We start from the raw sequence: 13,496 nt of genomic DNA on the forward strand, positions 1-13,496 counted from the left end.
GTTGCTATTACACTGTCACCAATTTTCTCCCAAACACCTTTTGATCTTTCCATCTTAGATAGTAGCCCTCCAATCACACTAATGGCTAGAGGAAGCCCCCAGCAATCGCCTGCAATCTTTTGACCAATCTCTTGCAATACAGGGGGGCAATCCTCTTCTCCAAACACAAGTTGGTGAAGTAGATTCCAACTTTCAGATTCGCTAAGTAGTTGCACTTGGTGTTGCGAACTCAAAGAGTATGCATAATTAGCCATCTAGTTTAGTGAATGAAGATTTACTATTAAGGAGCTTTTGAAGAGAAGTAGCTTTGTTGTAAAGGGATTGGAGTTGAGGGTTGTATTCATCAACAACCCATCGAGGTTGGTCAGGATCAAGGATTTCTTCAAGAATGGTGATGAGTGGCTGAAGATTGTAGGCCATTTTTTCTGATTTACACAAAGAAAGGAAAGCTTGTTTCAAATTGCAATCACACAACAAAAGGAAAAGATGATTGAATACAAAACAACTCAACTGAAATTAATGAGAGCCAGCAACTTGTGGACCTTGGTTGCACGGATTGATTGACTGAAACTTGACTTTGAGTGTCATGTTTGGTTGTCGGTCCATTTTCATGACAGATACTTTTACTGTTTGAACATTAAGCTGATTTCCTTCAAGAATGTTGATGGGGGGTTGAAGCTCTTCTCCAGCTCATTTCTATGATTGTTATTGACTTTAACTTTACTTGTATATGAGTGAAAATTATATAGTACTATTCATATGCAAAGAAGTCTGTTATCATCCAAATAATCAAAGATAACATTAATTTACGCACCCTAAAATTAACAATAATTAAACTCATAAATCGATTTGGAATAAAATTTGTATGATTTGATTCTGTGCAAGATAACAAACAGACACCTGACCCACTACAACCTTCAACATACCATCTGCATTTTATGCCAAAGCTTCAAGAAAAGGGGAACATCAAAACTGTGCACTAAGTCTACGCATTCAACCCGAGACAAGTGCATCGATACGTAGCCTCATTCAATCAGCCTCACCAAGACCATCACTCCCATCCCCTCTCTTGGATATTTGAGAATAATTAGAATTATGCTTTTTCTTCTGAGATGCAATTTCAGCATTTTTACGTAGGACTGCCCCGGGGGATGGATAAGGCCGCTGCTGGAAAAGAGGGCCCTGGAATTCGAAGTTTGCAGATTAGAGAAAGGTGGGGAGAGGCACACACACCAAGCACTGAAGATCAGAGAATGGTTCTGCTCTTTTGAACTGTGCTTGATCCGAATTCGTACAAGGAAAATTCATAATGGTAACAACATACCGTGGCAGTGGTATCTGCTGCTCTTGGCTGTACACCTTTGAGGCCTACAACCCTGTGGAAATAGTGACCATAAATTTGTTAAAAGTATTCACTGAGAAACCATTTTGAGGCTACTTTTCTGATCACAATAAGGTATCGTGAGTTTGCACTTGTTGATATAAGAAAGGTAACATACCAACCGCCACGAGGAGCATCCGAATATGAACTTGGATCCATGGGGTCCAGGTCATCTTCGTCATTGTGTGCACGCTTCTTGCTGTCCTTCTTATAGCTTTTCCAAGACGGGGGTTTCGTATCAGACCTGTATCAGTCCCTCAGAATCATAACAGTTTGACAGCAGACAATATCACATGAAATTCATAACCACTCTAACATGCAATTGGATATATGTCCAAAAATATCACATCAAATTCACTCAACAAAATAGACGGGGAAATATCACCTTTGTTGGGGTGGCTTCTTCTCCAAGTGCCCTTGATTTCCAACAATATTTGGTTGGTTATGGTTTTGAGAGATTGACAAGTATTGGCTCTGTGGAAGATTGTGAAGTCTGCAAGCAAGAATGTTAAATACCACATTAAATTTAGTATCACCATAATCAACATTATTACTTTTGAATGGTTTCAATGCAAGATTATTCAATAAGATAAACCATAAAATAATTTAGAAATTAAAGTACCGAGTGCAGTGATTGCAATAGCCCCAAGACTGCACCAGACCCACTCCCCAACCACCACATCCCAAGCACCTAGGAAAAGGGGAAGCCTTATCTTCCGAATTTCCACCCATTGCATTAGGGGAGACCATCATCTCATAATGCTGTGGAGCCGCCTGCTGCTGTGCTCCTGGATGTTCCCATTGTGACACATTGGTCTTCCTGTTATAATAATACTTTTGACCTGAGAATGTAAATAGTTAAATTGCTTGCTTATGACCTGAAAGTCTATAGCTCCAAATACAAAAGGTCCATCAGAAACCTGGATTTTACCAAAATGCAATAAGCAAAGGCTTATAAGAATGTACCTGTTATTTCGTCAAGTGCCTCTATCCAATCCTCGAGAAGAGATGAGGTTGCAAAGACAGCAGCAGGAGCCACTTCAATTGGTTTTTCCACTTCAATAGGTTTCTTCACTTCCATAGGTTTTTCCCACTGGCTTTTCCCTGAACTCGCATGGTGATAAAACACAGCACCATTTTCAGGGTCCCTAGCTTCAATCTATCACCGAATGCAAGAATATTGATGAGCGATGAATAATAGGATGAGGTACAAGCTTAGTTACGTTAAAAAGAGGCTGATTGTGATACAGAAACTGGAAGTCATACATTGTCTTCCAACTGATGAAATAGAATAAATAACAAAAGTAAAGGCAAAGAGTCCAGAAAGTTGATCCTATATTTTTCTCTCATGAAAAAGAGATTGAAAACCAAAGGGGATGTTATATGCACGGTCAATAAAAGAACTACCATTGCTTTTATGAATGCCTAAATCGACATACTTTTACTAGGAGAGAGCCAGATGCATAATTTAGCAAAAAATTATCCCATTGATAAAGAATCATACTCACCCATCCAGGGGGCAAATTTCCAGGTGCCGTTGCTTGAGTTGATTGAGCATCCGATCTCTAGAGTTCAAAATCCCAATCCAATATGAAGACATAATGAAAGAGACGTCGGTTAGTGGGTAAGAAAACTCAGATGAGACTCAGACTAACTCGAAAAACTCTCAACAAACATCAATAACAGATAGTGATATCAGATAATATAGGAATAGCAGAGGGCTTTTGTACACAAACATCATAATAACTTACATTTTCTGATTCTGACAGATATCCTATGTTTTTGTCATCTTTTAGGATACCTCTTGCTCTCAACTTTCTCTTAAGATATTCAGGTAAATCTTTAGAAGCTGAATTCTGTCCAGACTCCCCATTAAGCTCGGCATTCTTTTGGCTTTTTTCTAATGATGCAGATCAACTGATCAAGTCATGTCACCCATTCTAGTGAAAGCCACTTTTTGAGGGAAACATTCTTACCATTGTGTACCGGAGCACCATAATAAGCACCTCCACCAGGCACACCATACCCATTCCCTATTTCCAGATTGCCTGACATGAAGTTAAAATAGAACATTAATCATTAGGACAACCATATGAGAGAACTATAATTCTGACTTTGGTCATTCGTGTTGTCGATAATTTAAGTTAAAGAGGCTTAGAGGAATAATGAATCTTAAGGCTTCTAATTTGTGCAACCTTACTAAGTTGTAACATCTTCAATTCTCCACTATGAATAGCAATTCCAATCAACACCACAAATATAATCTACGATATAATTAAATTAGATTTACTAGGACATAATCAATTATAAGTTGTCAGTCATCCATACCATAAGTTTAGAAGAGCAATAGTGACAATATATAACAGTATTATAAGTAATGGTCCTTCACCAGAAGTCTAGTGGAGCAAAACTTGTAGAGATTTCATAATGTTAAATCTTGTTGATCCCTTCATTTCATTAGTAATAGAATTTTCTTCTTGTAATTACAAGAAAAAATTTACTATGGATTGAACTAAAGGATGATATGTTCCTGTCTCTTGCTTATTTAGAACAGCAAAGAGCATCTCAAATAGTTATTAACAAACTAAAATCCTTGTGATCCTAAAGGAACATGAAAATAAACCCCATATAGAGGATCTTTAGACAGTTTTATGATAGCTTCATATTGTACACCAAAACACTTGAGAGGTAGAAAGTATTTCATGGCAGCAATTTAACCTTCCTCCACGGAGGTGGGCTTGCCCCGTTTAGAGGCCATTTCTGTTCGATGTGTTGAGGTCATTTGCAGAAGATGCTCCTGTTTGATTGGGAAAACATCCAATTTATTACTGGAGATAATTGAAAAACAGAAAGATGTCACAACTCGCAAAAGAGAATAAGATAAATTTTATTAAGAATAATGGCAATATCAAGGCACCTTTAGAGCATTTGGGTCATGGCGTCCAGACAAAATATCCTTATTATCCTCCAAATGTTCACTTGCATTATTTGACCCTCTGTGTAGTGTGTTGACACATATACAGATGCAAAAGAACCCATGATTAGTTTTGATGTCATACAGTTAAAGATCGGGTTAGATCAAACCTCTGGCTCTGAAAGATCCTTTGAGTGGCTATTTCCTGAAATGATAAAGAAACATCGCATACAGATGAGCACCGAGGCATAAAGATGAACCTTATACAGTGAAGCAAAACTAAAGACCAATTACTTGCTCATGCAGCACAGCCGTCTGAGCAGCAGCTTCAATATTACTAAATCTTTCATATTGCAGACCGGAACTGCCGGTATGCTCACGAGTCTGCACGATTGCTTCTTCACCAGCATCCACTTTGGACGCCTCTGAAAGGCCAAGAGGGAAAAGGCTGCTTCTTGAATTGGAACCTGGCATCGATGCCGTGTTATCAAACGATGAGCGCGGCAGAGATTGTACTCCTGGAGGAAGCGGCTCATCGGACTGGTCACCCATGAGCTGAGAAATCAAATAAAGTAAATCAAAATATACACAATTGAAACAACTAATTATGATATAAACAGCACAAACTCTGCATTACAGATACTCAAAACATTATTCTTATTCCCCAATTAAAGTGGCCACTACTTCTACAAATTCATCCAGAATAAAATAAGATAAGCATATCTATACTACTAAAAGGGAGAGTTGATTAGAACCGATATTATTGGACAAATGAAACTGTGGCTTCTCAAACAAGATAAAACACCTATACATACACACAAGGAGGTGGTACATATTCCAAAAAGATTTGTAATTTACAAGACATCAAAAAAGGCTGTCAATCTGGATTTATGAAAAAGATCTTCCACGCCAACTTTCAATTTGACGAGATTCATGAGGTGAGGAACAACAAATTACTACTATTATTTAAAATTTGAATTCAAAATTCCTAAATGAAGCCATATTTTTCTATAAATACCGAGCAAGATCTTCAAAATTCCATTAACGAAATGTCAATTTCCTCTCATTTTCATTTCGAGAGAAGTTCTTCAAGTGCAGAAAATCCACCTTCTCCGCGGCTGAAGGGAGATGCAGAGACGCTGCTGTGCAGGAGTGGTGACGTCGGCGGCGGTGGCTGTGCCGGATGGTTAACGGCGAGAGAGGCGTTAATGGGGAGAGACGATGAGAGAGAGTGAGAATTCAGTTAGGGTTTCATAAAATAGGGCTATTGGGAGTAACTAGTGTTAACACCTGTGTATATGCTATGCACAGGATAAAAGATTTTTATATAATGAAGATATAATATTTTAAAATAAAGAATATAGAGTAAATAAGTATAAAAATATATTTACAAATAAAAATTAATTAAAATAAGTAATATTATAAACAACAATAAAAAATTATTTGTACAATTGTACTTCTCTCAACCCACTCTCAATGAAACATTTCACATTTAAGCAGATAATTGTATACTTTTTTAATATTTGATATGAGTGCAGTACAAAATAAAAGAAATAACAAAAGAGGAGATGTGTGGATGAAATAGAATAAGATATACAAATAAAGAAAAATGTAATACTACAATTTACAAAAAAAAAAAAATAAGCAAACTATTTGAACAAAAAAATAGCTCACCAATTTCGATTAACAAAATCAATTCAATTATAACTATGTGTATTTCTAATAATTTAAATATAAATATATTTATAAATTATATATCTTGAATATAAATATATATACGTATTTATAAGTAATTTCAACAAATTTAATTAAACTAATATATTATATATAAAATTGTATATTACTATACACAACAACAATTAATGTTATGCAACATTGTTCTTTTATTGATAATAATATTAATTTAGTTTCACTTTACATCATTATTTATTGGTGTTTCATATTTACTTGGTTTAGCCATATTTGAATTCAATATGAACATATTTCAAACCCCTCTCCCTCGTAACTCTCAGGTATCGGGCTTGTCGGTGTTCAAGTCAAGCCGCCACTGCCGTCGGCTCTCCTTTCCTTCTCTTTATTTGGTTACCGCCGCTGTCGGTCCTCCTGCACCGCCGCCGGCGAAGTAACCCATCCTGCACAGCAGCGTCGCCACCGCTTCATCTTCATTTTCGGCATCTCTTTCGTCGCCTCACCCGCCAGTTGTCACCGGAGCCGTCGTCGGATTCCACGCATGTTGTGCTGCAATCGCAAAATCAGAAAATCAGTCCACAAAATATCATATAATTAGTCCTCGTCATCCATCGGTGGAGGCTTGGAGCTGTCGCTGATTGCAATAAAAAAAATTAGATAATTAGTCCACTAAAATGCAAATTTAATTAATGGTGTAGGTATATATAAATGTTTAATCTTATTTGAGAAGTCAATATTGCTCAATAGGAGCTGCCTTTTTTCTATCAAGTGATTGGCATTTTTCAAAATGACCTTTTGGTAAACAAAATAGCTTCACATTTTTCCTAAAAAGGGCAAAAATATCTTTTCAATAAACTCTTGAGATTAGTAAGATAAGATAAGATTCATTTGTTAATTTTGCTAGTATAGATATAACGGAATTGTATTTCCTATATGTAACGAAAGATTATTCAATTCTTGATAATTAACAAAAATAAAACAGCATTTAAACAAAATAACCCCATCAATTCAATAAATCATAAATCAATTCAATTAATCACGGAGCAATACTATGCAGGATTATGTTATAAATTACTCTTGGAAATTTTATAAAGTTCAAATAGCTTTCACTTATTGTCTTTGATTATTTTTAGTGATGTTGAAAACTAAAAATATAGTATCCTTCCGTCTCATAATAGAATTAAGAAAATAATATCATTATATATGATACACTTCACAAAAAGGAAAATGTATTATAAAGATGATTAATAATTTTACTATACAAATAATTATACATATTTATATTCATTACAATAATTTAATTATACCACAATAAATTTGATTTACAAACCAATAAGTATTTCTTACATTGACTCAACTATTTTGGCACAACCCGAAAGAAATAAAAATTGTTAGTTAGTATAGTTTGCTAACATGAATTTATTTGAAAATTTATTATAATCAAAATAAAAAGTAATAATAATAACATTTAAAATTTAAGGTTTGGTATTCTAGTTTTTATTTTTAATTTTAATATATTAGTTTTTATTTACTTCAACTTACTTGAAGTATTATAAAAAGCAGTAGTAATTTATTAGAATAATTTCTTAAATATCAACTTTCTTTAAATCTCATTCTAAAAATTTATTACTACTCCATAACTTTGTAGAGTTAATAATAAATATTAATTATTTTTTAATATTATAATATACTAATATCCATATATATATATACGATCATTGATGATTTAAAATATAGTATAAGATCATTGATGATTTAAAATTTGACAAATGTATTAATTTATGACGATATACTAATATTTATGGTACTAAAGAAGTCGTAACCGTATTTTCATTAATTAAATATCTTTTTTCCAAACCTGTTTTTTCTATTTATTGATGACATGAGTATTTCTCAATATATATACGTATGTGTCATGTGACTAAAGTCGTAATCTAAATACCAAATATTATTAGTACTATACATAAATTACTCCATTTTTAATTAACCCTAATCTTCAAATCTACAGAGGTGCCGCCGTCATTTCCCTCTCTCCCTGCTAGGGGTGTTGAAACGGGTAGCGGGTATTGGGTACCCGCACACCCGACCTGATACCCGTCGGGTATTGGGTACCCGCTACCCGATGAAAACGGGTAACGGGTCGGGATCGGGTAATCATATTTTGGATTTTGCGGATATCGGGTATACCCGATACCCGCTCGGGATACCCGATAATCCCAAAAATTACCCAATTAGTTTGATATTTTGTAATTTTCAATATTAATAGTATAATTTTTAAATTATCTCGGTCACTGACTCACATTCAACATATAACTTTTTTTTGTCTTTTTTCCTCTATTAAGAATAAATCGTGTTTTTCAACATACAATTACCAATATTATATACTACTATACATTAGCATAAGTATTTTATTAATGTATACAGTAGCATATGCTACACACACATATTCAATATATATACAGTAGCCTATATAGATACTTATTAAATTATAAAATTTCAATGTTTAATAATTTGTGGATTTATTTTATGTGTTTTTAGGATGCATAAAAATACTTAATCATGGATGGCGATCAACAATTTTGGAATATACAAATAATAAAAAAATGATTTACAAAAAAAATCGGGTCGGGTCGGGTACCCGCCGTGTCGGGTGCGGGATACCCGAGTCGGGTATCGGGTATACCCGACACAATGCGGGGCGGGTATCGGGACAACAATTTCGGCTGAAATCGGGTGCGGGTACCCGACTCGTCGGGTGCGGGTACCCGCGAGTACCCGTTTCGACACCCCTACTCCCTGCTCTGTTTCTCTCGTCTACGCCACCGCTCCCTCCGCCCTACTTCCTGCTCGCCAAGCCTCTCCACCGCTGTGCATCCCTAGTTCTACCGCCTGCTTCAGCTATCCCACCAACCTCGGGCAGCCGCCGCCGCCGCCCACACCGGCAGTTCTCTCGCTCAGCCGCCTCCCGCCTCCCACTGCTTCTCTTTACCTCCTTCGTCTCCTTTTCTTCTTCTCGTCATTATCTCAGATCTCTCTCGGTATCACGCCCCTAAAATGCAGATTTTGTTTACACTAAAATGCAAATTTAATTAATGTTGTGGGTATATATAAATGTGTAATCTTATTTGAGAAGCCTCTGCATTGCTCAATAGGACCTGCCTTTTTTTTATCCAATGGTTGCCATTTTTTAAAATAACCAAAAGGATAAATAAAACAGCTTCATATTTTCCCTCCAAAAAGGACAAAAATGTCTTTTCAATAAACTGGCACTTTAGATTAGTAAGATTGAGATCTAATTTGAGTTGTAAGAGCATCCATAATGGTAATAAGCCAGCCATTCTCTCTCCCTGCCACGTCAGCAGCACTAAAAATTCACCTGCCACATCAGATTTAGGTCAGCCATAGGCCAGCCACAATAAAAATAATTCAAAAACAACTATATTTTACGGAATAAAATTTACGATTAAATTACGGAATAAAATATACGGAAAATTCATTCATTTTATTAAAAAAAAGGTACATAGATTAAAAAAAATACATGATTTTTTTTAAAAAAAAAGGGCTTCCACACACGAGCCCCGCCACTCTCTACTCCTCGTCGTCGCCGTCGCCATCCTCGCCGCCGCCACCCGGGGTATCTGAGCCCGCGTCTGAACCCCCCACCAGTGCCTTCGAGGCATCCAAATCCACCTGCATGTTCTCGAGCATCGAGTAGAGGAACCTCTTCTCCGTGGTCGGTTGCGGTCTTCCACTCTTGGAAGACCGCGAACATACGTTCCTCCGTCTTTACACGCGATAATAAAGTGTACGCGCGTGGAGGTGGGGGGCTGAGATGACCTCATAGGGCGATAGGGGGGATCCTCCTCTCGCTGCCCGTTGCGCCCGCTTTTGGCCAACCGGGCGAGGGCGACGAGCAACGGATGGAGGGGAGGGAAACTCCTCAGCATCCGGGGGGAGGTCGTGGGATCCGCCGCTGCTGCCGCTATAGTCGCCGAAATAGTTCAGCCTCTGCTTCTTCGGCCACCCAGCGTCGCACCCCGCTCGGAACTTCTCGGAGTCCTTCAGCAACAAATAGCATTCCCAGAAGTGGAACTCCTTTTACTTCCCCGCCAAGGGGAACTGACTCTCAGCTATCCTCCGGGCGTCGTCCTCATTCTGCCCACTAGTGAGCTGACGGAGGGCGTTGGCGTACAACGCTGAAAAAGGCCGACCGCGACCCTAATGCGCTCCACCCCTTCTGGACCTCCTCCCCTCTGAAGTCCTTCCCGTGCGGGCAGTGCCTACTATAGGCAGCTCTGATCTTCGCCCACATGTTGACGACCCGCTGGTTGTTCGCAACCAGCGGATTGTCGCACACCTCCAACCACTCCCTGGCCACCCCGGCGTACTCATCCTCCGCCCACTTCCTCCGGGTGGGGGTGTCGTCAACAGCGGGCTGCGACGACTCGCCGACCGCCTTGGCCTTCCCCTTCGTCTTCTTCTTCTTCGCCACGGCCCGCCCCGCTGGAACGGGAGTGTCCGGATCCCCGAGATCGATCCCCATGTCATGCAATGACAAAAGGTCATCGCTTCTCCACCTGGGTCGACGTGTGAGACGAAGCCGTCAAAAAATCCAGAGAGGGACGATAGACCGCGTCCCCTCCCGGTGACCCCTGCATCCCGGGATGCATACCGTGCTGCATCCCTCCCTGCCACATCATCCCCATCATCTGCTGCAGCATCTGCTGCTGCATCTGGGGCATACCTCCCCACCCCGGCGCTGACTGCCCGCCGCTCCCCTGGCTCCCCTGCCCCCCGCCTGGCATCCCCCACGGCATACCCCCCTGCATTCCCCCCGGCGCACCGGCCATCATCCCTATCAACTGCCCCCAAGGGACGTTAAACTCTGGGCCCATCTGGCCCCATCCAGATCCCACGGGTACCGTGGGAGTATGAGAGCCGCTCGTCGCCGGACTAGACTCGTTGTTGTTGTCCATCGCTCTATGATGCTCTTGTACAGAAAGTTAGAGAGAGATAATACTCATTAAAACAAGTGGTGCAAATGAAAATGAAACTAAAATCGCGTATATATAGGTTTAAAAAAAAAAAAAAAAAAACGAAAATAAGCACTGGTCGATCGCTGGCCGATCGGCACGCCACAATGGCAGCCAGCGCCCCTGAATCGGCTAGCCCACGCCAATTTTCTAGCCGATTCGCCGCTGGCCGATTGCAATGGTTCGGCTAGCCAATCGGCCAGCGCCGCGAATCGGCTAGCCGGCACTGTGGATGCTCTAATAGTGAAGTAGTAGTATAGAATTTTATAACTACTAATGTTTTTATTTATTTTAATAGCATTCTAATTTGTATTTTGTATAATATATATTTTATTAAGTTAAATTATTTTTAATTGAATAATTTGAGTTTTAAATTGGGTGTCATGACTATAATATTATGTTTGAAAAATTTGGTTTTTATTTTACTACTACTATTTTGAAAATTTTATATAATATGTTTTTTTATTTGACTACTACTATTTATTTGTTTAAATAGTTTGCTTTTTTTTCTTTTGTAAATAGTAGTATTACATTTTTCTTTATTTATATGTTTTATTTTATTTCATCCACATATCTACTCTTTTGTTATTTAAAGTATTTTATTTTATACTACTACAATCATATCAAATATTAAAATACTCCTAGTATATAATCAGCTGCTAAAATATGAAATGTTTCATTGAGAGTAGGTTGAGAGAAGTACAAATATTTTTTTTTCTGTTGTTTATAATATTTTTAATTGTTTATAATATTAGAAATATTTATTTTAATTAGCTCTTATCTGTAAATATATTTTTATACTTATTTATTCTATATTCTTTATTTTAAGTTAATACTCCCTCCGTCCCAGAAAGATTGTCCCAGTTCATTTTTTGCACTCGTTTTGCAAAAATAATAATAAATAGGTAAAGTTGAAAGAGAGTAAAATAAGAGAAAGAATAATGTAGGTAAGATTATTCTCTATATTATTCTCTCTTTTACTTTACTCTCTCTCTACTTTAACTATTTATTATATTTTTTGCAAAACGGGTGTGAAAACGGAAATGAGACAATCTTTCTGGGACGGAGGGAGTATATCTTTATTATTAAAAAATCTTTTGCCATGTGCTAGACTAGGGGTGGGTCGATACGATATATCGTATCGAAAACGTTGTATCGTGTATCGTATCGAAAATATCGATATGAAAGAATTTCATATCGTTATCGTATCGAAAGTTTCGATATATCGAACTTTCGATATAAAAAAAATTCATATCGTTATCGTATCGATATTTCGATATATCGTACCGAAATTCGATATATCGTTAAATATCGATATATATCGAAAATAAAATATCGATATATATCGAAAATATCGATATATCGAAATTTTTTGATATATATCGTATTTTCGATATAAAACGATATATCGCGATATAAGGAAATTCATATCGTTATCGTATCGAAAACTTACGATACGATATCGTATCGTATCGAAAATTACGATATATCGAATATTCGATAATTTTTCGATATTTTTCAATACGATACGAGCGATATATCATTTTTTCGATATTTTTCCCTAGCCCTATGCTAGACACTAGTCGTAACAAAAGCAGCATTCATGAAATTACCTACTACTATAATAGAAGATCAACATACAAACCCGATAAAATTTTTATTAAGATTGGAGTACTAAATTAGACTAAATAAAAGCATGGACTTTTCATTTTACCTTTTATTTTACTCCGTACTTGCAAAATCACTACATGAGACCCCGCAATTAAATTTAAATCAAAATTGTTACCACTATATGATAAAAATAAAGTATGAATCATTATTTACTTAAAGTGTTCAATTTCCTAGATAAAATAATACTAAGATATATAATTAGCTATGACTAATTATTTTATGATTATTCATTTCCGATTGAGTTCGTGAGATTGAATCTCATAGACCAAAAACAATATATATTTAATTCAAAATACAATCTTGAAAATCGAACACCCCCTATGTTTATATCGATAATACCTTGTTTTGTTCCCGTGGAGATACTATATATGATTGATATTTGATTTTAATGAATATGAAATCAAGTCTTAAATAATTTATTTTACTTAAAATTTCCCCTTCCCTTTGCATTTCTTTCTACATAATGTACGTATAGAGTAAGTGGTAAGACACAAAGTTGCGTTGCATCAGACCTTACACTTGAAGAATTAAACGAATAAGATTAAACAGAAATGAAGTTGTCAATCCCTTCACCAGTATCACCTATGACCTTGAAAGAAGCATTAAAAATTCCAGTTATAAAGCAAGTCTTAACTCCACTATAGGAGTGGATCTAGATGTATAGTCATGAGATATAATGTAGTCTTGAGATTGTGGTGACGGATCGAGTATTGAGAAAAAGATAACTGACCATGAGAAAAGATTAGAATTTTGAGCCTCTTATAAAAACTGTACTAAAGAAATCAATTCGGATAAAGTAATCAAGCAA

The 13,496-nt window shown here is 37.0% G+C and overlaps 1 protein-coding gene across 2 annotated transcripts; it reads right to left on the reverse strand.

The window, feature by feature from the left end:
* Positions 1-831: 831 nt before the first annotated feature.
* LOC125223193 (WW domain-containing protein) lies at positions 832-5,567 on the reverse strand. 2 transcript variants are annotated; one of them, XM_048126215.2, is made up of 14 exons: positions 5,403-5,567; positions 4,590-4,850; positions 4,466-4,500; positions 4,299-4,377; positions 4,100-4,178; positions 3,358-3,429; positions 3,133-3,281; positions 2,890-2,946; positions 2,348-2,540; positions 2,004-2,223; positions 1,767-1,874; positions 1,500-1,625; positions 1,325-1,376; positions 832-1,182 (listed from the first exon to the last, which is right to left on the reverse strand). In XM_048126215.2, exons 2-14 carry the CDS (start codon positions 4,845-4,847, stop codon positions 1,030-1,032), a joined length of 1,581 nt encoding a protein of 526 aa, XP_047982172.2. In that variant the 5' UTR covers positions 4,848-4,850; positions 5,403-5,567; the 3' UTR covers positions 832-1,029. The 2 variants fall into 2 exon arrangements, with proteins under 2 accessions (XP_047982172.2, XP_047982171.2); XM_048126214.2 differs by having other exon boundaries at positions 5,314-5,567.
* Positions 5,568-13,496: the final 7,929 nt, after the last annotated feature.

This window comes from Salvia hispanica, chromosome 1, assembly GCF_029641045.1.
Source record: "Salvia hispanica isolate PSC_SH4W2 chromosome 1, Shi_PSC_v1, whole genome shotgun sequence".
Lineage (NCBI taxonomy): Eukaryota > Viridiplantae > Streptophyta > Magnoliopsida > Lamiales > Lamiaceae > Salvia > Salvia hispanica.

Bases quoted from the DNA above. Each gene is read 5' to 3' on its own strand.
- LOC125223193 (XM_048126215.2), bottom strand. From the start codon at position 4,847: ATGGGTGACCAGTCCGATGAGCCGCTTCCTCCAGGAGTACAATCTCTG. The intron at 2,947-3,132 runs GTAAGTTATTAT...TTTGAACTCTAG, and splicing joins ATCTGTCAGAATCAGAAAAT to AGATCGGATGCTCAATCAAC. The intron at 2,224-2,347 runs GTACATTCTTAT...TTACATTCTCAG, and splicing joins GGCACTTGACGAAATAACAG to GTCAAAAGTATTATTATAAC.